Source organism: Carcharhinus amblyrhynchos, chromosome 7, assembly GCF_965287045.1.
Source record: "Carcharhinus amblyrhynchos chromosome 7, sCarAmb.v2.hapA, whole genome shotgun sequence".
Classification (NCBI taxonomy): domain Eukaryota; kingdom Metazoa; phylum Chordata; class Chondrichthyes; order Carcharhiniformes; family Carcharhinidae; genus Carcharhinus; species Carcharhinus amblyrhynchos.
In genome coordinates, this window is record NC_137330.1 from 62,800,732 (window position 1) to 62,824,594 (window position 23,863).

Consider the following 23,863-nt stretch of genomic DNA (forward strand, 5'->3'; position numbering starts at 1 on the left):
GTCTGAAGCCGATGAGAGAAGATTACTGGGGGAATGAGAGAGATGACAGAAGTTCCCAATCGTGAAGATGGGTCCAGTGGTGGATGAGATAGCAGGTGATTGGAGAGGATGGTGGACATGGATAGAAGGCAATCAGATTGCAGCAGTATCGGGATTTGGGGAATATTTACAGCATTCCTTGATGAGCCTGGAGGAAATGCCTGTAAGCAGTGCTGTAAAAGCACTTACTTCATGCACTCAGCCCTTCTCACTTTCTTTAAGTTGCCAGTTTTCCAGAAATCTGGGAGACTAGCTGACTGTGTGTAAAAACAAAACCACAATGACTGTTGAAATGAAGGCACAGGGCTTCAGGCCCAGAGGTAGAGATGATAACACTGCTCATTCTTTCATTACAGCATGTAAATAGTGCACTGAACTTCCCGAGCTTTGTTGTAGGCATTAATCACGACCAGAAGTGCATCTCTTTCCACCATGTAGCACAGTGGTTAGCACTGCTGCTTCACAGTTCCAGGGTCCTGGGTTCATTTCCTGGCTTGGGTCACTGTCTGTGTGGAGTTTGCACATTCTCCTTGTGTCTGCGTGGGTCTCCTCTGGGTACTCCGGTTTCCTCCCACAGTCCAAAGATGTGCAGGTTAGGTTGATTGGCCATGTTAAGAAATTGCCCCTTGGCGTCCAGGGGTGCATAGGTTAGAGGGATTAGTGGGTATATATGTAGGGATATGGGGGTAGGGCCTGGGTGGGATTGTGTTCGGTGCAGACTCGATGGGCTGAAGGGCCTCTTTCTGCATTGTAGGGTTTCTATGATTTCTATACAATATATCATGAAGTTATCGAAACTCGATTAGTCCAATCTAACTTGCACATTTATTGGATTAATCAATGGTTTTCATCAGGCAGTTTAGTTAGTAATTGTACTCTATGTTATCAGTTTAATATGAAGTTGCGAAGACAATTAATTACCTTTTCTCCTTCAAACTGCTCTGGAAGTTTCCAGTAAAAAGGCTCATAAAGAAGATGCTTGATCACGATGTCTACATTAGCGACTATCTCTGGATGCTGATGAAATACACCACTAGTTGTTTTCCTGTCGTTGAATTTATTTACTATTTCCAATATAGTCTGCTCAGGGTTAAGTGTCAGCTTCAAGAGAAAAACAAAACTGTCATTCGATGTAACAAAAATGTAAAAATTATAGCTGAAACCTTACTGTGATTTCAGACATACACCTGGTAATAGTTTGAAAACATGCAGCAAAACATGTGCTACCAACACTAACTGAACAATTTTAAGTCAATGATTCACGGCAATATTTTACTCAAACAAAACAAGTCTGCAGCGTATCTGTAAGTCTTGCTGGACCTTTTTGCCATTAAATGTAAACTGAAGGATAGGTGCATTCAAACCACAAAACACTGTGTTAAGATGGCATAGCAGGTGTCAATGTACTAAGCCAAAATTTCACATCGTCACAGTTTCTGGTAAAATCAGTTACAACATAAGAAATGGGAGCAGAAGTAAACTGCACGGCCCCTTGAACCTGCTCCATCATTTAACGTGGTCATGGCAGATCTAATAACTCAATTCAACTTTCCCACCCATTCACCATAGCTCTTGATTCTTTCAGAGATCAAAAATGTATCCATCTCAGTCCTGAATGTATTTAACGATGGAGCATTCACCAACTCAGTGTCATCCAGAGTAGATGGTGAACAAAGTCAAAACATTTCCCCACACAAAAGGGAAATTGGCAGATTGTCATTTTCATCTGCTCTTGTAAATCTCTAATTACCGGTTACAACACGAGGAGGGAATAGTGTATCGAATAACTAAGAAGTGGGATGCAGTCAAATTTTAAAAAGAATAACCTCTTTTCCAGATTTTGCACCATAAGTAACGATGCACAAAATTTTAAACACAGTATTTCAATTCATAACATGCAATTAAAACAGGAAGATCAATTATGCTACTGTGTGAAGCTGAAACCAACTTAAAGATCTTTATCTGCAAATATATTTCCATTTAAATTAAATATGCTAACTCAAGTTTCATTTGCTCAGCTACAATTACAGTAGCAATCTTTGAAATCGTTCTGGGATTTTTTTGGCGCCTGATAGATGAATACAAAATGAATAGCAATACACAGGAGAGAGCTACGGTTACAGTAAACAACTGCTTTAGTCCTCACTGAGATACACCGCTGCTCAGAAGTATTTCATCAAATGTGAAAATAATTAGTGGTTTACTTACTCTCCTGCGGATTAGCCCTTTTGCCTCAGTACATTGTGTAGTCACACCTGAGCAGTAACAGCTACTACATCCATGAGGATTGCTTGAATGAAGTGCAAAAGCACCAGTCTTGCACCTGTCACAACCAATTCCCTCCACGTTCACCTGAAAAAGAATGATTGGTTGCTTAGGAGATCAACATTAACAATTCATGGTAATTAAATTGTTATTGAAATATCTTTTCTTTAAAAAATATCCGTGAATACATTGCATAGGCTATGCAGTTCAGATTGAGGCCATTCAGTCCAACTAATCTATACCACTTCATGCTTCACTCAAGCCTCCTCCATTCTTGCCTTATCTAAATCTATCAGTGTAACCTTATATTCCTTTCTCCCTCATATGCTTGTCTAGCCTCTGCTTAAATGCTCTGATTCTATTAGTTTCAACCACTCCAGATCTAACTGCAAAAAGGTTTCTTTTGGATTCATAAGAGAGTGAATGTATTTACTCAATGTCTGTGCTTAACCATTTATGTTCCAATTGTGAAGAAACTTGTCCTGCAGAATTTCTCAAGTTCAAAACAAGAAAGGGAAAGGGTTTTTTTTTGAGTCAAAAGCCCACTCAAGCAAAAACCTAAAACAATTTAAAAAGTTAAACACATGCCTAAGGTTCATAATCTACTCACAGAGGCACACAGGTGTGAATTACAACACAAAAACAGAAAATTTTGGAAAATCTCAGCAGGTCTGACAGCATCATTGGAGAGGGAATAGAGCTAACATTAGTTCTACTCTCCCTCCATAGATTTTGTCAAATCTCCTACTGAGATTTTCCAGCATTTTCTGTTTTTGTTTCAGATTTCAGTATCTGCAGTAAATTGCTTTAACATGGTGAGGAATTATAAGTTATGGAGCAGAAAGTTACTTTCTTAGCTAGATTAAAGTTCAATGGAAAAATGAAGAAAACATATAGTGGATGGAATTCTCCTATTTTGAGACTAAGTGCAGTGGTGGCAGCTCTGGCAGCATCTATCTCACCAACCAAAATGATGGAATCCCGCTGACCAGATTCTGCACTTGGAACCTTGTTAACTGCACAGGCAATTTCCTCTCTGACTCTCCTGGTGGGCCAGCAGCTGATTAATCTGCCCACCATTGACTGACAGGTTCAAAGGTGATGGCGGCATATATAAATATCAGTCCCAGCGTACTCATCTCACTCCCTCCAGCCTATCTGTCTTCAACAGACCATGTAGGATGTCAGCAAACTGATTGGAATACAAGTCTTTACAGCTAATCAGACAATGTGAGTGGAGATAGCATTAAGCATAGGTTAAAGAGATGTGTATTGTCTCCAGACAGGACAGTAAGTGAGATTTTGCAAGCCCAGGCAAGTCATAGGGGTTACAAATAGTGTGACATGAACCCAAGATCTCGGTTGAGGCCACCCTCATGTGTACTGAACTTGGCTATCAGTCTCTGCTCAGCGACTCTGTGCTGTTGTGTGCTGTGAAAGCCACCTTGGAGAACGTTTACCCGAAGATCAGAGGCCGAAAGGCTGTGACCACTGAAGTGTTCGCCAACAGGAGGAGAACAATCTTGCCTGGTGATTGTCGAGCGGTGTTCATTCATCCGTTGTCGTAGCGCCTGCATGGTCTCCCCGATGTACCATGCCTCAGGATATCCTTTCCTGCAGCGCATCAGGTAGACAACATTGGCCAAGTTACAAGAGTATGTACCGCGTACCTGGTAGATGGTGTTCTCACGTGAGATGATGGCATCTGTGTCGATGATGCAGCATGTCTTGCAGAGGTTGCTGTGGAAGGGTTGTGTGGTGTTGCGGTCACTGTTCTCCTGAAGGCTGAGTAGTTTGCTGCGGACAATGGTCTGTTTGAGGTTGTGCGGTTGTTTGAAGGCAAGAAGTGGAGGTGTGGGGATAGCCTTGGCGAGATGTTCATCTTCATCAATGACATGTTGAAGTCTTCAGAGAAGATGTCGTAGCTTCTCCGCTTCGGAGAGGAGATAGGACAGTAGGGTATGATGGACGACGAAGGGTACTCTGTCCACCATGTCCCATGTTTGTCTTCTGAGGAGGTTGCTGTGGTTTTTCACTGTGGCGCATCAGAGTTGTCAATCAATGAGTCGAGCGCCATATCCTGTTCTTATGAGGGCATCTTTCAGCATCTGGAGGTGTCTATTGTGATCCTCCTCAACTGAGCAGATCCTGTGTATACGGAGGGCTTGTCCATAGGGGATGGTTTCTTTAATGTGTTTAGGGTGGAAGCTGGAGAAATGGAGCATCGTGAAGTTATCCGTGGGCTTGCAGTACAGTGAGGCGCTGAGGCGATCATCCTTAATGGAGATGCGCGTGTCCAAGAATGCAAACAGATTGTTCTCTTCCTGTTGGCGAACACTTCAGCAGTCACAGGCATTCGAGCTCTGATCTTTGGGTAAATGTTCTCCAAGATGGCCTTCACGGCACATAACAGCACAGAGTCACTGAGCAGAGACTGATAGCCAAGTTCCACACACGAGAACGGCCTCAACCGGGATCTTGGGTTCATATCACACTATCTGTAACTCCTGCGACTTGCCACATCTCACTTACTATCCTGTCTGGAGACAATACACATCTCTTTAACCTATGCTTAATGCTATCTCCACTCACATTGTCTGTACCTTTAAGATTTGATTAGCTGTAAAGACTCACATTCAAATCAGTATTCTGTAAACTGAGTGTATGCCTATATATGCCTTGTTTGCGATCAGAACTCCACACTCACTTGACGAAGGAGCAGTGCTCCAAAAGCTAGTGGTTTTTGCTACCAAATAAACCTGTTGGACTTTAACCTGGTGTTGTGAGACTTCTTACTGTGTTTCCCCAGTCCAATGCTGGCATCTCCACATCATGGATGTCAGCAACCCAGAGGAAAAAGTCTAGCAGCCATAAGAGGAAGCCTGTTCCTCAATTCAACCATCTTACTCCCTAGCATATCATGTGCAAGGTACCCATGTCCCACTTGGATCTCTGCTCAGTAACTCTGGAATCTTCATTCAGTATTCATTTAGCCCACTTCAGTAAACAAACCCCCCTTATGTGTGAGCTTTTCAATCAGCTTTGCCAGGGTCCAGCTTCCCTCACCTCGGTTCATATTCTTCATCTACCTCCTTGACCTTCTGCTTGCCATCATGAGCCTTTGCCCTTCCTCCCTCCTTGCACTCCTTCCACATTGGCCCCTTTGTCTTTGTCTAGCGACCTCCACCCCCTTCCTCACTTTGCACTCCAACCCCAGTCAAATTTTGGACCTTTGTTTTGAGTCTGACAGTAAAATGCTGTCCAGATCGATGTCACTGTTTGGCACCAGGGTGAAGGGGACCACTTTACTCTGCAACTCCAGGCATAGTACAGAACTTTGATGATGACACAGTAAGGTCCATGGGTCAACCAGCAAAGTGCTGTCCATGAGGACCAGCTCAGCATGGAGCTGGAGGGCAGAAACCAGTCTTTCCCAGCAGAGTGGTGAATAGCACATCAGGAGCAATGCAGCACAACAGCAATGCTGCACTCACCTCAAAGTCTCTGGTGAACTGAGGACCACCGTGAGCACTGAAGCTAACCATTGGATTTGACATTAACATGATTTCCCACTGGTTTGATGCCAGATTGCAAGGCCTGCCAGGACAACAGCAAACAGCTATTTTAATGAGCATTCATGGCATACAACTTGCCAGTGGGGGGGGGGGTCACTGACCCCCCACTGGGAGAATTGCAATGCAATTTTACACCAATGGTTTCCAATATTTTGGCTCTCACCAGATTCTCCACTACTGCCCCTACCAATCCCACTGTGGTCAGGTCAGGAGATTTCCACCCAAGAGTTCAATGTTTATAAGTCCTTTGCTCGTACCTGTGACACGTAGCAGAAATTTTTCATGGTGGCCTCGGAAATTCGGTTGAGTTGAAGCCCACACAGAGTGCAATTTTTGTTTTTGATTTGATTTATTAACATCACGTGTTGGTATACAGTGAAAAGTATCATTTCCTGCACACTATACGGACAAAGCATACCATTCACAGGGAAGGAAAGGGTGCAGAATCTCACTGTTATAGAGTTTAAAAGTGTTAGAAAAAAATTTTAGAAGCATGGAATGAGAGTCAAAGATAGAATCAGAAGCACAGCTTGCAAGAAATTGCCACGGTCCATCAGGCAGCAGGTGGAAGACAATGACAGTGGGCAAAATTTTGCAGTCGAGGCACAAAAAAATCTGGGCGTGAGGTTTTCACTATCACACTGGCAGGGCGGAGCCTGATAGAACGGCAACATCAGCTCCACAAAAATCAGAGTACAGTTTCTAAAGGGTGCCCCAATCTGCACTGAAAAAATACTCCCCTGCCACCCACTCCTTCCAAGCCCCCCATAACAGATACAGAGAACTTGTGGCAGCCATGTTAAAATGTGTCTTTTCCTGCTTTTAAAAATGTACTTTATAAACAGCTTACTATATCTTTGTTCAGCTGATGAAATTACAAATTACATGGATATCCCAAGGCATAAATTACATCATGGTGACAAAATGATTTTATGACACTGCACTATCAGAGGAAAGTCCCATCAACCATGCTCTGAGCATAATTTTCCAACCATTTAAAACAATAATTAGAATGCTGTGGTCAGATCAAAGCAGAAGTTCCAAACTATTCTCTCAACAGAAAAGGTTCCAAGGCAGAAGGTCAAAAGAATAATCTTAATGAGTTGAAAAGTATCACATAGAAATGTGAAAGTATTGAACTGTCATCAAAACATATTGTGGCAATTCTTCCCCATTATTGAAATTACCTGAAATCAATGGAAAATCAATGTAATGAAGATGTTGATAGTAACAAGTATGCAGTGCACTCCACCAAACAGTGAAGGTCAAAAGCACCCCGTGTGTTGGGCATACAACTCAATGAGCAAGTAGACAAAAACTGTTTGTCTTTCCCACTTTAAACAAAATTCCTGCCAGCAGATTATCGAGCGTCAGTGTGGAAGCAACAGACATGTTTTCAATTTTGTTCTAATCTTCACATTTCATACATTCAGGATGGTATTTGGTTAAGAGTCGCTCAATTTGTATCAATTGGTTTAAATCAATTCCACAAGTTTAAGTGCTTGTACTAAACTGTCCTAAATCAGAGCAGACATTCTTGGGATCATTCATGAAACTATAACAAGGTGTAGAAACACACCAGTGATGGGAATGAAAAAAAAAACTACACAGCAAAATTCAAAGGGATGGAACAATCAAAAGGAAAGTGTCACAACAAGTTGACAGAATTCTGAAAGCTTTTAGAATAGCTGCAGAGGCACTTGAAACATTTGAATCCAATAGCAGCATTTACAAATTCTGAATGAGGGGGGTATTAAACAGTGACAGACAAAAATGTAGGGAAAGGAGACCCAGCGTACAGTCTGTGTTGTATGTTCACAGAAGGTATCCTTTCAACAGATGGCATAACTTTGCAGCTGGTCAGGCACAAGTTTGCAGAGAAATTACACAGCAGCTTAGCACTGCTTGATGGCTACTGAAATAGAAGCTGTGCTGCCTGAGGTGGTTGTGAAAAGGGGTAAATTCTGTGCCATTTTACAAGTGGCTCCCTGTAAGAGGTAGAAGTAGGCTTGATATCACTACACTAAAGTATATGTTTGCAGCAGATGTTCTTACAATCATGGCATATCTCCATGTCACGCTTACTGTTCATTGACAAGTAGCTACTTGTTGTTCTGTCAATCATTATCTTCATATGGGTTACCTTACTTGTATTTATTGGCGCTGCTTCAACTATCCTCCCCATGAGCATTCTGCATCGATCTTCTTGCTCACAAAGGCTTAGCTGACCACTCCCATACATCCTTCATCAATCACATCCCTCTACCTCCTTCTGACTCAAATTCTATCTGCATTCACCCAGAATAAACTTTCACCCAGGTCAATTGTAATTGGACTTAGAAAGTGCCAAAAGATTAGCCTTTGGCTCTTGTGTACAATGGTACTTCTGCTTTATCAAACTGGTCAACTCCTGCCGACTCAAATTTTCATGGCCCAGTCAACGCTTAACCCCTTTCCAACCTGATGATTCCATTTTGTTACACTCACATTTTTACTCCTTCAACCATAATTAAACTGTCCTTACATTAGTTTGTTTCCTCGAATTAGATGCTAATTCTACTGGCACTGCCATGGACAGAAAATCTATTGATATAGAAGGTTGTTCCATACCGCAGAGACATTGCAAAAAAAAGCTTTATTATTATTTGTTACTATTTCAGTCTAAGAGTAACTTAAGTCATTCGTTACTATAACCTCCTGGTTTCCCTGCAGTTTTTTCTCCGATTTGTCTAAAGGTCTCTTTACATCTTCCCTGTCTTCGGTGGTCCATAATACACCCCAGTCAAATTATTTCTTATTTTTTAACTGTAGCTAGATTCAGCTTACTATTGGTATTGTTATAGAGATAAGCTAAGAAACCAATATTGCATTGGTAGAGTTATCAGAATGAGCAAAATGGTGGCACCAACTTGGTGAGTCAAGTGGCCATGTCCTATTCCTTAGCTCTTGTCATGTGCAGCAAGTTAATGCACTTAAGACAGAAATTTGGTTACTTTAATCCTTGCACCTCCTTTTCCTATTCCAGGATGGATTCCTGCTCAAAAGCAGTAGCAATCATGAGCAGGTTGGCTGGTAGGAATCAAGTTTTGGAAGCAAGGAGCTACCAATGACCTTATGAAGTTGTTCTCGAGCACAAAGCAAATAAATCATCGGGGAGAGTGATGAGGAGAGGAAGCCCAGGAGAGTCCCAAGATTTCCTTATATGGCCCAGAACAGCAAACATGTTTCCCTTGACATTCAAGAAAATCATTATAACTGTAGATGAACTTATCTGGTAATGGATACATCTGGTGACATTTATCCAGGTGCACCTGGTGCCATGTCGTGCGTCGGCTGTGGTTCAAGTGCCATTATCAGACCCTGGCTTTTGAATAATAACTATATCTGTGGCAAAAGTCTCACGCACCTCCCAAAACCCAGTAGTTATTAGAAACCTTTGAATCTATTCTGTAACATAGCTTGTTTCCTTTGTTATAGTTTTACACGTCAGTTTTCCTTTGTATTAAAAGTAAATGGACTTAAAGAAAACTCAAACCTGAAGATTGACTATGAGTTTCAAAAAAGCAATCATTTTGGCAGATGTTAATTGCTTACTGGGTATTACAAGGTCCCATCCATCATAGAAGGTAGACTCACCTTACATTTACACTGCCCATTATATTCTGTGCACGAACAAAGCCCCGCTTCGTCACAGCTTCGGCTCTCTGTGCCAGCCAAATCACAACCACACTGCCTGCACTGTGGATAATTCCAGTAACCTGTTCTGCATCGGTCACACTTTTCCCCTGTGAATTCTGGACGGCAGAAGCAGCAGCCTGTTACATCGTCACACTGAAGATTTAACGATCCTGCAGTAGAACAGCTACAGGGCTGAGAAAAAGGCAAGAAAATACATATGTACAAATTTGCTACATTTAGATCAAATGCTAATTGCATTTAAACCTACAACATTATGAAATATCCAAAGTTAAGAATCAAACAAAATAACCAAACTGAAATGGCTGTCCCAATTCCTATAAATACCTAATTTATTCTTCATTGTGATATTTTTGAGGTAATATTTAGTTCTGGGAAGGTTAAAGTTTGACTTTGGAAAATGGGATAAATGTACCTTGAAGACAATTACACTGAAAAGGCTGGGGCCATGTTGATTTAAGGGACTAACAGCGAGGACCGTAAGATTATAAAACAGTGGGTGGGCTTACTTAGCTCGAGAACTGGAGATGAGGGCCAGAAATTTCCAGTCCTGCCAGTGATGGTGAAGAGGCAGAAAAGTGACCTTTGATTTTGGTGACTCGAAAAATCACAGCCCGGAAAATCCCAAAGTAGGCGTTTACACTGCTTGCAAGGACATGCAGCCCAGAGAGTTGTATTGATTTGGAAGTTCATTTAAATGCATTCAGTGAGCCCTGGAAAGCTATGTCATCATGGAGGTACAGGGAGCTTAAGATCGATCTAGGGTTTTAATATAGCTGTACATGGAGTGAGTAGTCTGCAGTAGGGCAAAAGACCAGATCGAAAAGGTGCTGCTATTAACAGGCTCCAGACAGCAAAGGCATTGCTGTTAGTTGACTTTGTTTAGTTGGGGTTCAGGAGAAGTCACTTGATTCTTATGCACAGTTAGAGCTCAGGGGAAGTCCTGGGGAGCCGAGAAGCTCATTGGGTCCATGTTGGAGATGGCTAAGGCCTCAGAAGGAGTCATCGGTGCCATTTATAGCTTGGTGCAGCTGGGGAGATTAGAGCATGGTAAATCCAGGGACAGTGTCAGCCCAGTGAATCTAGCCTGTTATTAAAGAGCTGAAATTGCACCAGTAAGTAAAGGTTGGAAATCCAGGAGAACGGAGTCTCAGGAGATAGGATTAAAATGCTGGAAGGTGTACAGTAATTGAGGCAATCTGACTCGGAGCATAATCCTTTAGATTTCAAGGATCTATCAATCTCTTCTATTTCAACAAATCTTCCTAAAGAGAATTTTGATTGAGAAATTCCATGATGTCCATAATTGCTCTGGAATTTAAAAAATGGGAATTATTTACTCAAAAGGCTCAAAAAATAAAAATGATTGGAGAAAAAAAAGCAAGTAACAATAGGAAAAGTAGGTTAGAAGGGCATCTAAACTGCTCAGGTAACTGTCTTTTCAGTTCTGTACTTCTTTAGCACCTACTGGCCATGTAAAATGGGGTACATTCAGCATAGGAGATGCCAGTTCTATACCATGATGTTCTAATAGGATTCTTATGTCAAGAAACTATTATACTATATACTATAGCTTCAGCTTTTGGCTACATGTCTTTCTGGCTGTTGGAAATTTTGATGTAGTGTTACAACCACCCTCAAATTCAGTGCCATAATTACTACTCTACAGTATAGGTTGAAGAAAAAGATGAATGGAAATGAGGATGTGAATGTAATGGCCTTGTGATTATCCCATGACCATACTCAACATTGACATTCCCTACTTCCGACCCGATGGTAATTAGGATTTCACCCTGTATACATGACTGGCAGTTGCACCACTTAGGATGCAACTCAGATGTTCACCTGCTCAAGAAGGATCTGCAGTGTGGTGCTGATGGTCAGGCTTGTGGCTCTCCCCTAAACAATGAAAGTCTAGCGTGGGACCGCTGTAAAAAATCTCTTCACAAAATCAGACTATAAGCGCAGTTCGCCCTCACTGCGGGCATTCAGGAGATCAGAATGTCTCTGTTCACTCACAGCAGTCCATTGCTTACACCATTGTCATGAAAGTGCGATAATCTCCAGCAGATTAAAGTCTCATCCTGAGGCCTGCTCATGCAGTCTAAATGTTTTGCTTTGTTCGGAGGAGAGTCAAAGCAATGCTTCCAAACAAGGCCAGAGGAAGCTCCATGTCAGTGTCCCAGTAAAATATGCAGAGTAACAGTAAGTGCCTATTAAAACTTTCAAGCAACTTACGTCACAAGGTTTATCCTCAAGTGTTTAGGTGCATGACTCCTCAAGCATTTGACTTTTGATACTCTATTTGATTTTTTCCAGCATTTTGAAATTTGTAATGAACAAAAGGATTGCATTCTTATTTCAGCTAAAAAGGCATGTGACATTTCTTCATTTTTATTGAAAGCAGTTTTTTATCTGACAGTCAGACATTAATTATATTGCTTCTCTGTAACTTGGTTCTCCCAAAAGCAGTGGAAAAAAGTTTTAATTAATTTTCTGCTTTTTTTGAAAAAAAGCCTAACAATGAACGAGATTCAAACTCTATCCCAGTGAGGGCTGGAGGAAGCAAATTCCAAATTGTCAATCATTTTCCTATCTCGCCGATTCAATTTTGCAATTGTTCCAATTCTCTTTCTCCCCTTGTATAAGTTGACTCTCATCCTCAACCTGTATATACACGCCCCATGTTGCTGCTCCCAATCAGTTCATGCAAGCAATCTGTACTGTGCTCCCCACATTCTTCATGATCACATTCTCCATCAGACTCCACCCACCAATTCACATCAGCCTGCTCTTTGTTGCTCTCCACACCAGTTAAAGCTTTCACTCCATTCCTTGTGTTCTCGCTCCCACTAGTTCATGCTGAAATTCTCCTTCCTCTGCAAGGAAATCCTAGAGATATACAAGAACTATGGAGTGATGATATTGTAGGATTTTAACTACCCAAATATCAATTGGGGGTAATGTTAGGCTAAAAAGTAGGGAGGGAGAGGAATTTCTGAAATGAGACCTTCCTTGACCAGCATGTTCTTGGTCCAGTGAGGAAGGAGGCATTGCCGCATCTGGTGCTGGGGAGATCGGCCAAGGAGCCCAAGTGTCTCATGTGGGGTTAACTGGCGAAGAGTGATCAATGCATTGTAAACTTTACATTAATACTGAAGAGCAAGGAACTGTCAATGGGATGAGAATGGATCAAGCCAAGATAACATTTAACCAAATACTGAGGGGAAAAATTGGAAAAGAACAATGGGAGATCTTTCAAAGGGAAGATTTTCCAGGTATAAATTAGAAACATTCCAACAAGGTCAAAAAGTAGGGGAATCAAAGCTAGAGCTCTTTGGATGAAGAAGGAAACAGAAAACATAATGAAACACAAGTGTGCATAATGTATGTCAGGTGAATGTTCAAATGAGAATCAGGCCAAAGAAAATAAATTGAGTGTGGAAATGAACAGGAAAATAAAATTGGTGAAGGGAGAAGAAGAGAGTAGAATTGCAGTTGACATAAAAGAACAAAGAAGAATCTTTAGCATATTAAAAAAAAGTCATGTCATAAGAGGTGGTTTGAGGCCTGTTAGGGGCAAAGAAGGTGATATATGCTTGAGGAGGGGGGAAGAACAAGGCTAGAACAATTATTGATTCCTCTGGATTGGTCTTTACTAAGGAAGAGGACACTGACAAAATATCACTAGAAATGGAGACAGTACAGGTAATGAATGAGGTGATGTCATGGAAAAGCTGGCTATACGTAGATTGGTAAATCTAGTCCCCAGGTTTTAAAAAAAAACTGGGAATGAAGATCGCGGAAGAACTTGGAATAATCTTCTATTCTTGTCTAGATATGGCAGTGGGGGAAGTGCCATTGAATTGGAGAGTAGTGTAGTGTATTGTCTTTGGATTAGTAATCCTGAGATCAAGGAAAATGCTCTGTGGGCCCAGGGTTCGATTACACCACACCAAATGGTGAAATTAGAATTCAATACAAATCTGTAACTTAAGGTCTAATGACCATTAAACCATTTTCAGTTGTCATGAAAACCCCTTTGGTTCACTAATGTCCTTTGGGGAAGGAAATCTGTCATCCTTAGCTGGTCTGGCCTACATAATCAACAGCAATGCGGTTGAAAATGTGGATGCTCACATATTATGAATGAATAAAAAAGTTACATTTTTAGTCAAGTCATAGCAACTACAGGCTAGTTAGTTTAACATCAGTAATCGGTAACATACAAAACAATAATCAAGGGGAAAACAAAATCACTTGGACAAGTTTGAGCTAATTAAGGAGAGCCAGCATGGATTTATGAAAAGTGGATCATGCTTCAGTGTTCCAACTGAATTTTTGATGAAGTAACAGAGAAGGTTGATAAGGGAATGCAGTGTATGTTATCTATATGATTTTTAAGAAAACATTTCAAAAAGTACCACATAAAAGTATCAATAAAATTCAGGTTTATGGAATAAGAGGGTCAATGTGGGCTTGGACAAAAAGTTTGCTTTAAGAGCAGACAATCTTAGGCCACGATAATTGGTTTTTTTTTCAGAATGGAGAATGCCTGTACTTTCCCAAAGTTCATTGAATTGCAACATTCAAGTCTTGCAATGTAAAATTTAAATTTTACTGTGGATAACTAACTTAGGAGTGTAGAAAGCAGTAAGCGTGATAAAAACTGAACCAACAGGACACAGAGAGGCTAGTAAAATGGATAAATGGAATTTAGTACATGAAGTGTGAGGTACATACTTTGACAGAAGGAATAGGGAGAGGCAATATAAAGTTATTGGCACAGTTCTGAGCAGGGACAGAGAGTATCTGAGATTCATGTGCACACCTCCTTGAGGTTGTGTGACATATTGTGAGAATAGTTAGAAAGGCAAATGGCATCTTGGGTTTCATAGGTAGAGCTTTGAGCACAAAGCAGCAAAGTTATGCTGAATATATATAAGGTTCAGGTTAAGTCACAGCTGAAATTTTGAATCCATTCTGGTCGCAACACTTTAGGAAGGATGTCAGGTTGCTCATGAGAGCATAGCAGAAATTTACCAGAATGGCTCCAGGGACATGGGATTTTAGTTACAAGGTTAAGCATGGTGAAGCTGGGTTTGTTCATCTCAGACCAAAGAAGATTGCAGGAGATTTGATAAAAATGTACAGGTTCAGATATGGTAGATGCTGTTCACATTAGCTGATGGCACAAGGGGTAGCAAATATAGATTTAAGGTTTTGGGAAAGAAATGCAGGGGGAATTGTGAAGAAAAACCTTTTTTACATAGTAAGCGATAATGACCTTGAACTCGCTGTCCATGAAGGTGGCAGAAGTGGAGCTGATTGATGATTTCAGAATTAAAGTGCATGGTACTTGAGGGAAATAAACATGCAGGGCTACAAGAATAGAATGGGGGAATACACAGGTATGATAGGGTTGCTCTACAAAGAGCTGGCATCGAATTGATAGGCCGAATGGCTCCCTTTTGTGCTGTAATGCTCTTTGGCTGCTTCTCTAGTTCAATTTCCAATGGATTTCCTTTTCAAGCCCCCAATTTAGGTTTATGCTTTTCTCATCTTCCCTTGCATGTGATCTGGCAACACCTCATCACTCCCCACGTGGAAAAGGTGACACTTTCTTCCCCTTCTTACATGCTCATGTTCAGTCAACATTCCTTTCGTTCCCTCCACTCAGTTCTATCAGTAATCTTCTTTCATGCCATACCCAATACAATGACATTTGACTTCCCTTTCTTTGCAATGTCATGCCCAGAAAATTTTGAACTTTCAGTAAATACTTCTAAAAATTAGACATAAACAAACCGTTAAGATAGCTGCTGCAAATTATGTGATTTTTGGGATTTGGACTGCAGATAGTATCAAGTCTCCAGTGAATATATAATTAAATATGGACATAAATGGGAATATCTCCCAAATACTAATGGAATTCACACACTTCACACAAGCAAATAACAAAGATAAGCATAAATTCATAGTTGCATGAGCTTTAAGGCCCTGACGCCAGGGGTCGGAGCTAAACGTGGCCCATTCTTTTCAGCTTGGACACTCTTTCTTAAATCATTCAGGTCACCTTTGGTATGGGACAAATCACTTCAGCATCCTCTCATAGGGTAAGGAGACACTTGCGCCCTTTATTGCATTCAGCTGAAAAGAAACCTTTTCAGTAGATCTCAAATGAAAGTAGAATGTTATAAAAATGAACCTTTACATTAAAGCATGCAAATGTTAGTCCACCGGACAATATAAGCATTCTTCATTCAGCACACATTACATAAAATAAATATTCTATTCATTCAACCATGACTTCATTCAATGCAGAGCAGGCTTGGTGAGATACATGAATTAACCTTGCTTCTCTTTCTTATTGTAGTTTCAACTTCCTAATTATTTTACACACAATTTCATAATTGAATATTTAAAGTATTCCGAGAAATCCTAGAGCTAAAAATAAATAACCAAACTGTTTACACAAAAACCATTTCAAACTCCTCTAATTTTGACTCAACTTCATCACTTTAGGAGAGTGTGATACATCTTCCAAGTCAGGAACAACAGTTTTAACTTCACTATTCAAATGTAATAATTGTTGAGCCATGTTTTGATTGTATAAATTACAGTCTTGGTTATGTGCTAAGGCACCATCACACTTCATTAATTTGTAGAAACATCGCACTTGTAGTTCACAATATTGTTACAGCCCCTTGATGTAATACTATTTGACACATGCAAGATCTTCCTTATAGCTTTTGAACTCTGGAGGCTATTAGTAGTACATTACATCTGTCAGATAAGTTGATACACCAGGGAACAGTTTAATGTCAAAACTTAGGAAAGCTTTGCAATGGAATTGTAGTACACAGATTCATCTCACAATCCTCTAGAAAGTGAGTACCAGTCATACATGTAACATACTCAGTAAATACCATGCAGAAATTAAATGCATGAGGAATAGAAATTCATCCAGGAACTTAAAATATTTGACAGCAACTGATCTATTAATTAAACTAGCCGAAGGTAGGAGGTCTGTTGTCCACCTTCTCAGTGGAGAATCACAGAATCACAGATTATTACAGTGCAGAAGAGGCCCTTCGGCCCATTAAATCTGCACTGACACATGAAATGCCCTTACCTGCCCATCTAATCCCACTTGCCAGCACTTGGCCCATAGCCTTGAACGTTATGGCGTGCCAAGTACTCATCCAGATACTTTTTAAAGGATGTGAGGCAACCCACCTCTACCACCCTCCCAGGCAGTGCATACCAGACCAACACCACCCTCTGAGTAAAAATGTTTTTCTCAACTTCCCCCTCAACCTCCCAGCCCTCACTTTTAACTTGTGTCCCCTTGTAACTGACCCTTCAACTAAGGGGATCAGCTACTCCCATCCACTCTGTCCCTCATAATCTTGTACATCTCAATCAGGTCATGCCTCAGTCTTTTCTGCTCTCTTCATAACTTAAACGTTCCCATCTCAAGGAATGTCGTGCAGAATCCCAAGAAAGGAGAAAGAAATACTTTAAAATCAAAATCTCCCTACAAATTATTTATTTTTTTTTACAATCGATGTTGCCTAAGTAAATGAGGGCTTGGTAATTTTTAACTGGACACGGTCCTCATGCACATATTAAAAAGAGCATTCTGACAGTTAAAAATGTATTCATCAATAAACTTACTTTACATCCACTGACAAAGTTATGGCCCCAGTAATTTGCAGCACATTTGTCACATTTTTCACCCACTGTATTTGGAGGGCAGACACACTGTCCAGTTTCTGAATCGCAATGATTGCCGACATGGGCACATTCACATGCTTTGTAGAGAAATGAAGAAAAAAAATGAGCAGTCTAGTCTAATACTGTTAAAGGAAAATAAATTAGCTTTCCTCCTCCCATTGACAATTTAGCTGCCAAGCATTTAAGGACTATTTTTACACATCAACATTTATACAAAAAATTAAATAATGTAAAATATCAAATCTTTGAGGCAATGATTGTTTGGTTATAATTAATAAGTAACTCATATTTACAATGAGGAAATAACAAAAAGCCATAAAGTGAAAAATATTATGGATTTGGACTTTAATAATAATTCATTTTTTAAAAAAATATCCTTGAAGTAATGGTGTTATCATATCAAGAACATTAAGCACACATTCACATCATGCATCTAATAGCTACTAACCGAACATAAGCTGACCAAAAGCAAATAAATCCTACAGCACAACAATGAAACTGTATGTAATACAATTAATAGCAGATACAGAGAGTTGATTTATAGCTATAATCTAATCTTGGGGTTGACACACTAGTTATAAAGCATACTGTGCAGTTCTGACTTACAATGTAATCTGAGACCTACCAATACAGGGGCAGGCCTAATTAATCTATCTATATTATATATAAAGCTTTTCAATCATCCTGAATTACCTATAAAATGCAACAGTAGATGCAGGATTTTAATGCAATTTTGTAACTCAGTGCTAGATGCCTGCTCTACATATTTGCAATGCCATAGAGTCAATGATCTTGAAATTATGTCGTGGGTTAATTGAGTTCAAATGCTGAACACATCCATCTAAAATTCTTCTCTTAGAAAAAGCATTAACCCGTTTAAAATAAAGGAGTTAATGTCTGTGCTAAAATACTGGAACAATGAATTTGAGACAAGTGTTTTAAGCATTTTTATAGTCTATTATCCTGCAGCCTAATTTAAAGGCAATTGCTCTTTGCTTCTAACCTCTCCTTGCACTGTATATTGTCTCTGTTTATTTATATTGTTGATAGACATTTTTAATGAATTGAAATACTAAAGAAAATCATTTGTATATATTAATCAAAATAATATATAATCTGGGAACAAACTATGGATGCATAGCATGCTCCTACTCATATTAAATCTAATTCAGAACTACATGCACTATTAACTGTGTAAAATAACAAAGCAATATTTACTAAATATTACATATATTCCCCAATTTCTCTTTTACTGTAATTACTGTGCATCCCATTATGAAATCACAATGTCGTATCATTGTCTAAAATATCTGAGAGGCTCCTTCTGATCTCTTGCTACATCTCTGGCAGAATTGTGAAACATTTAAAGCACAGAGAGAGGCCATTTGATGCACTGTATCCCAGCTGGTTCTCTGCAAGAACATCTTAGCTGGCTCCAAAACCCATCCTTTTTCTGCTGCTCTGCAAATTGTTCCTCTTCAGATAATTATCCAGTAACCTTTTAAAAACCCTGATAGTATGTGGGGGGCTGGTGAGGTATTGCTCACTCCACTCAAATAGTAATCCAGTGGCCCAGCCGAATGCTCTGGTGGCACAGTTTCAAGTCCCAACATTAATCATGCGCTTAAGGGCCTCAGTTGCCCCTAGGCCAGAATGCTTACCACCTAACAACCCCTCATAAAAAATCTAGACAGGCGAGGGGCAGATAGTAGCAATTGGCCAACCACTGGATTTTCCGTGCACTCCCACTACCTTTCAGCCCAGCAGCTGGGGTACATAACATCAGTCCATTGATTCACCTTTCATAATCACTCCTTCTTGCAACCACTTGCAAAGCATAAAATTACTTGGAAACAGACCATTTGACTCAACCATTCAACGCTGATGCGAATCCGCTACACTGGAGTCAGTCTTAATCCTACATGCCTGACCATTCCCAGATCCCATTATTTACTTTTGCCTGTCCAGTTTAATCTTAAGTATTGACCTGGGGGAGATCCTCCAACCTCGCCGTGCCATTAGTAGATCGTGCTGGTCCTGGAAAATAGGGTGCAGGCCTAAACATCCATTTCGCACCCAGTGCCAAAACGTTTTGCAATTCTGCATGGCCCCTTCTTAATAATACAAACTGGATAGTGCCCAGAAACAGCGTGAGTCTGACTAACATATTTAAAGTAGCATTTAAATATGCATAACCCGTTCAAATACCAGTGCACGGAATTCAACGGCCTGCAGGCATGGCGCGATATCACTCCTGGTCTCTATTAGCAGAGGCCGAGTGCAATGGTCATGGCAGACAGGCTTGGAGGCTACTGCAGCTGTCAGATGGTGGGAAGATGAGGCTGACCTTCAGGCACACTGGCAATGACCATCGGACAGCTCAGCGGTGGCCACCGCACATCCTGGCCACTGTTGCCAGTGTGCCAGGGCAGTGCCGAGGGATTGGGGCCTGTGTGGGGGCCATGACAACGAGGCATGGTGGGTCACGAAGGCAGTCTTGATGGAGGGGCATGTTGGGGGAATTGATGAGGGGGCAAGTCGAGGCTTTTGATGGGGTGGCCCTGATATCGATGATCCGTGGTGGGGAGAGGGTGGGGATAATGGCTCTGATGAGGGGACAGGGTGCCATGGGGGAGGGAAGGGGCTCTTGCAGTGCACTCCGAGATCGGGGTGCCCTTGTGAAACAGCTTCCAAGCACTTTGAAGCTGGGCTTACCAGTATGTTGAAGCACTGCCAGGCCCCCTTCTTCCCCAGTGCCAGCAGGAAACTCTCAACTCTCCCAAAAAATGGCTGAGCGTAGGAGGATTGTGATGCACCTGGGAGACTGGCCTGGATTCCTCCATTGTTCTCGTTGTTATGACATTTAGAAACATTTTGGGAGAGATCAGTCCCTGGAGTCTGCTTCAATAAGTAACTCCAGTAGTGCTTTATTAAACACAATGCAGGCATGAATGGAATATATGAGTTTCTTTAAATAGCAATTAGTTTTATTAACTAATTACCACCATCAACAAAATGTGTAACATCCAAATCTACAACAATATTAATTAATTTATGCATCTCCGAAAAGAAGGAATTCAATGAATTTACATACGGACACAGCCGCCTTCTTGGAAGTTGTAGAAGCCGAGAGCACATCTATCACATTTCTGTCCCGCCACTCCAGGCTGGCATCTGCACCGGCCTTTATCATCACAGTCAAATGATTTTGATCCAAAGGAATTGCAATTACAAGGGATGCAGCCCCTTGAAGAATGCAGATAAGTTCCACTCTAGAAAATGCAAGTAAATAGTTGTCAAAGACCAACATAAATAGAATCATGATATAGAACTTTAGGAAATGCAGTGCATTGCAGGAAAAGGCCTCATTTAGCAATAGAAAAAAAATCACAATTAAGTTGCAAATATCTGAATTCAAAGTGCAATACCCTAATTCTTTTTAGAATTATGTATCCGTTTACACCATAGGAGAGCTTGAAACATATAATGCTGAAATTTACTGTTGCCATATTAGCAGATGAAGAATGAATGTGTATGACAAATCCTTGCTCACTGTTTTAACAAAACTGTTAACCTACGTCTAATGCTGTAATGATATCCTCACAATTAGTTCGATTTTTAAGTCAATACAAGTGAGTGTCGCTCATGATGAGTAAAATAATGAATATAAACTATGTATAAATGCATTTGTAAGCTAATCTACTAGGTCACTATTCATGGTGAATCAGAGAATACAATATAAGAACATAAGAAATAGGAGCAGGAGTAGGCCATCTAGCCCTTCGAGCCTGCCCCGCCATTCAATAAGATCATGGCTGATCTGTCGTGGCTCAGTTCCACTTTCCCGTCCTCTCCCCATAACCCTTAATCCTCTCGCTTATCAAAAGCCCATCAACCCGCGTCTTAAAAATGTTTAGCGAGGCAGCCTCCACCACTTCAACGGGCAGAGAATTCCAGAGATTCACCACCCTTTGAGTGAAGAAGTTCTTCCTCAACTCCATTCTAAACCGCCCCCCCTTTATCTTGAGGCTGTGCCCTCTAGTCCTACTGTCCTTTCTGAGCGGGAAGAGTCTCTCCACCTCTATCCTATCCATCCCATTCATCATCTTATGCATCTCAATGAGATCTCCCCTCACTCCTCTAAACTATAACGAGTACAAGCCTAATTTATTCAGCCTCTCCTCATAGCTCAACCCCCTCAACTCTGGCATCAGCCTAGTAAACCTCCTCTGCACTCCCTCCAAGGCCAAAATATCCTTGCCTAAGTGCGGTGACCAAAACTGCACACAGTACTCCAGTTGCGGCCTCACCAGTGCCCTATACAGCTGCAGCAAGACCTCCCTACTTTTATATTCAATCCCCCTCGCTATGAAGGCCAGCATCCCATTAGCCTTCCTGACCACCTGCTGCACCTGCAGGCTGGGCTTTTGCGACTCATGCACAAGGACCCAGAGGTCCCTCTGCACCGTCGCCTGCTGCAGTTTTTCGCCACATAAGTAATAGTCCTTCCTACCATTATTCCTACCAAAGTGGACCACCTCGCACTTGCCAACATTAAATTCCATTTGCCAGTTCCTGGCCCATTCGCTCAGCCTATCTAGATCCTTCTGCAGACTCTCCACACCCTCCGCGCAATTTGCCGTTCCACCAATCTTGGTGTCATCAGCAAATTTCGACACCCTACACTCGGTTCCCTCCTCCAGATCATCTATATAAATGGTAAATAGCTGAGGCCCCAGCACCGACCCCTGGGGCACTCCACTAGTCACCAACTGCCAATCCGAATAGCACCCATTGACCCCCACTCTCTGCCCCCTATTTGACAGCCAATCCTCTATCCACGCTAACACCCTACCCCCAACTCCATGCCCCCTTACCTTCTGCAATAACCTCTTCTGAGGTACCTTGTCAAACGCCTTCTGAAAATCAAGAAAGACCACATCCACCGGCTCTCCTCTATCCACCGCCCTAGACACATCCTCATAGAACTCCAATAAATTCGTCAGACACGACTTCCCCTTAATGAAACCGTGCTGCGTCTGCTCTATCAAGCAATTCCCCTCAAGATGCCTCCCTATTTCCCCCTTGATGACAGATTCTAACATTTTACCTACAACAGACGTTAAACTAACCGGCCTATAATTCCCTGCCTTTTGCCTGCCACCCTTCTTAAACAACAGCGTAATATTAGCCGTTTTCCAATCCTCCGGCACTTCCCCGGAATCCAGCGATGTTTGGAAAATAACCACCAAGGCATCCACTATCACCTCCGCCATTTCTTTCAGAACCCTCGGATGCATTCCATCCGGTCCTGGGGACTTGTCCACAATCAGTCCCTCCAGTCTGTCGAGCACCGCCTCTCTAGTAACAGTAAAGTCATTGAGACCCTCCAGTCCTACCACCTTTCCATCTCTAACACCCGGCAAATTATTCACGTCCCCCTCCATGAAGACAGAAACAAAAAAGGTATTGAAGACCTCAGCCATTTCCCCATCCCCTACCACTAAGTCCCCCCTCTCATCCTCTAAGGGTCCAACGTTCACCCTAGCCAGCCTCTTCCTTTTTATATATTTATAAAAACCCTTGCTATCCTTTTTTATATTAAGCGCTAGCCCAGCTTCATAGTTTCTCCTACCCTTCTTTATCAACTTCTTTATCAATCTTTGTTAACTTTTAAACCTCTCCCAATCCTCTTTTCACCCACTACTCTTAGCTACTCTAAACACCTCCACTTTTAATTTAACACTTTCCTTCACCTCCTTCGTTATCCACGGCTTATTACCTCTCCTCCTCCGATCCTTTTTAACCATCGGAATAAATTTCTGCTGAGCACCAAGAAAGATCTCCTTAAAGATCCTCCACTGCTCCTCAGCAGACCTACCTTCCAACGCGCTCCCCCAGTCAACATTTGCCAATTCTTCTCTCATCCTTCCGTACTCCCCTCTATTCAAACAAAGGACACATGTCCGGGAACCCACTTTCTCCTCCTCCATCTGCACCAGAAACTCCACCATACAATGATCACTCTCCCCAAGAGGATCCTTCACCACAAGGTCCCTAATTCTAACCGCCTTGTTACATAACACCAGATCCAAGATAGCTCGCTCCCTCGTCGGCTCCAACACACACTGTTCAAGGAAACTATCCCGGCAGCATTCCAAGAACTCCTCCTCGAGCCCACCGCATCCAACATGGGTCGGCCAATCAATATGTAGATTGAAATCCCCCATAATTATCGCCGTTCCATTCCTGCACGCCGCACTTATTTGCGCATTAACAGCCCGCCCCACCTCCAGATCATTATTTGGGGGCCTATAGACGACACCCACCAGCGTCTTCCTCCCTTTGCTGTTCCTAATCTCCACCCACAACGATTCCACTTTCTGCTCTTTGGTTCCTATATCATCCATTACTACCACCCTGATGCTATCCTTAATCAGCAGAGCTACGCACCCCCCTTTTTCCTCTCGCCTATCCTTCCTAAACACTTGATACCCCTGTACATTCAGCTCCCAGTCCCTGTCACCTTGCAGCCACGTCTCTGTAAT

General features: G+C 41.6%; 1 protein-coding gene across 5 annotated transcripts in view; it reads right to left on the reverse strand.

The window, feature by feature from the left end:
• lama2 (laminin, alpha 2) overlaps nt 1-23,863 on the reverse strand; it is a 363,864-nt gene that overhangs the window by 115,973 nt on the left and 224,028 nt on the right. For all 5 annotated transcript variants that reach the window (XM_080192473.1, XM_080192472.1, XM_080192475.1 and 2 more), the window contains 5 exons: nt 20,410-20,587; nt 17,256-17,392; nt 9,516-9,749; nt 2,248-2,391; nt 961-1,140 (listed from right to left, as the gene is read on the reverse strand). In XM_080192473.1, the coding sequence (XP_080048599.1) occupies nt 961-1,140; nt 2,248-2,391; nt 9,516-9,749; nt 17,256-17,392; nt 20,410-20,587 (873 nt within the window). The remainder of the gene's footprint in view (nt 1-960; nt 1,141-2,247; nt 2,392-9,515; nt 9,750-17,255; nt 17,393-20,409; nt 20,588-23,863) is intronic.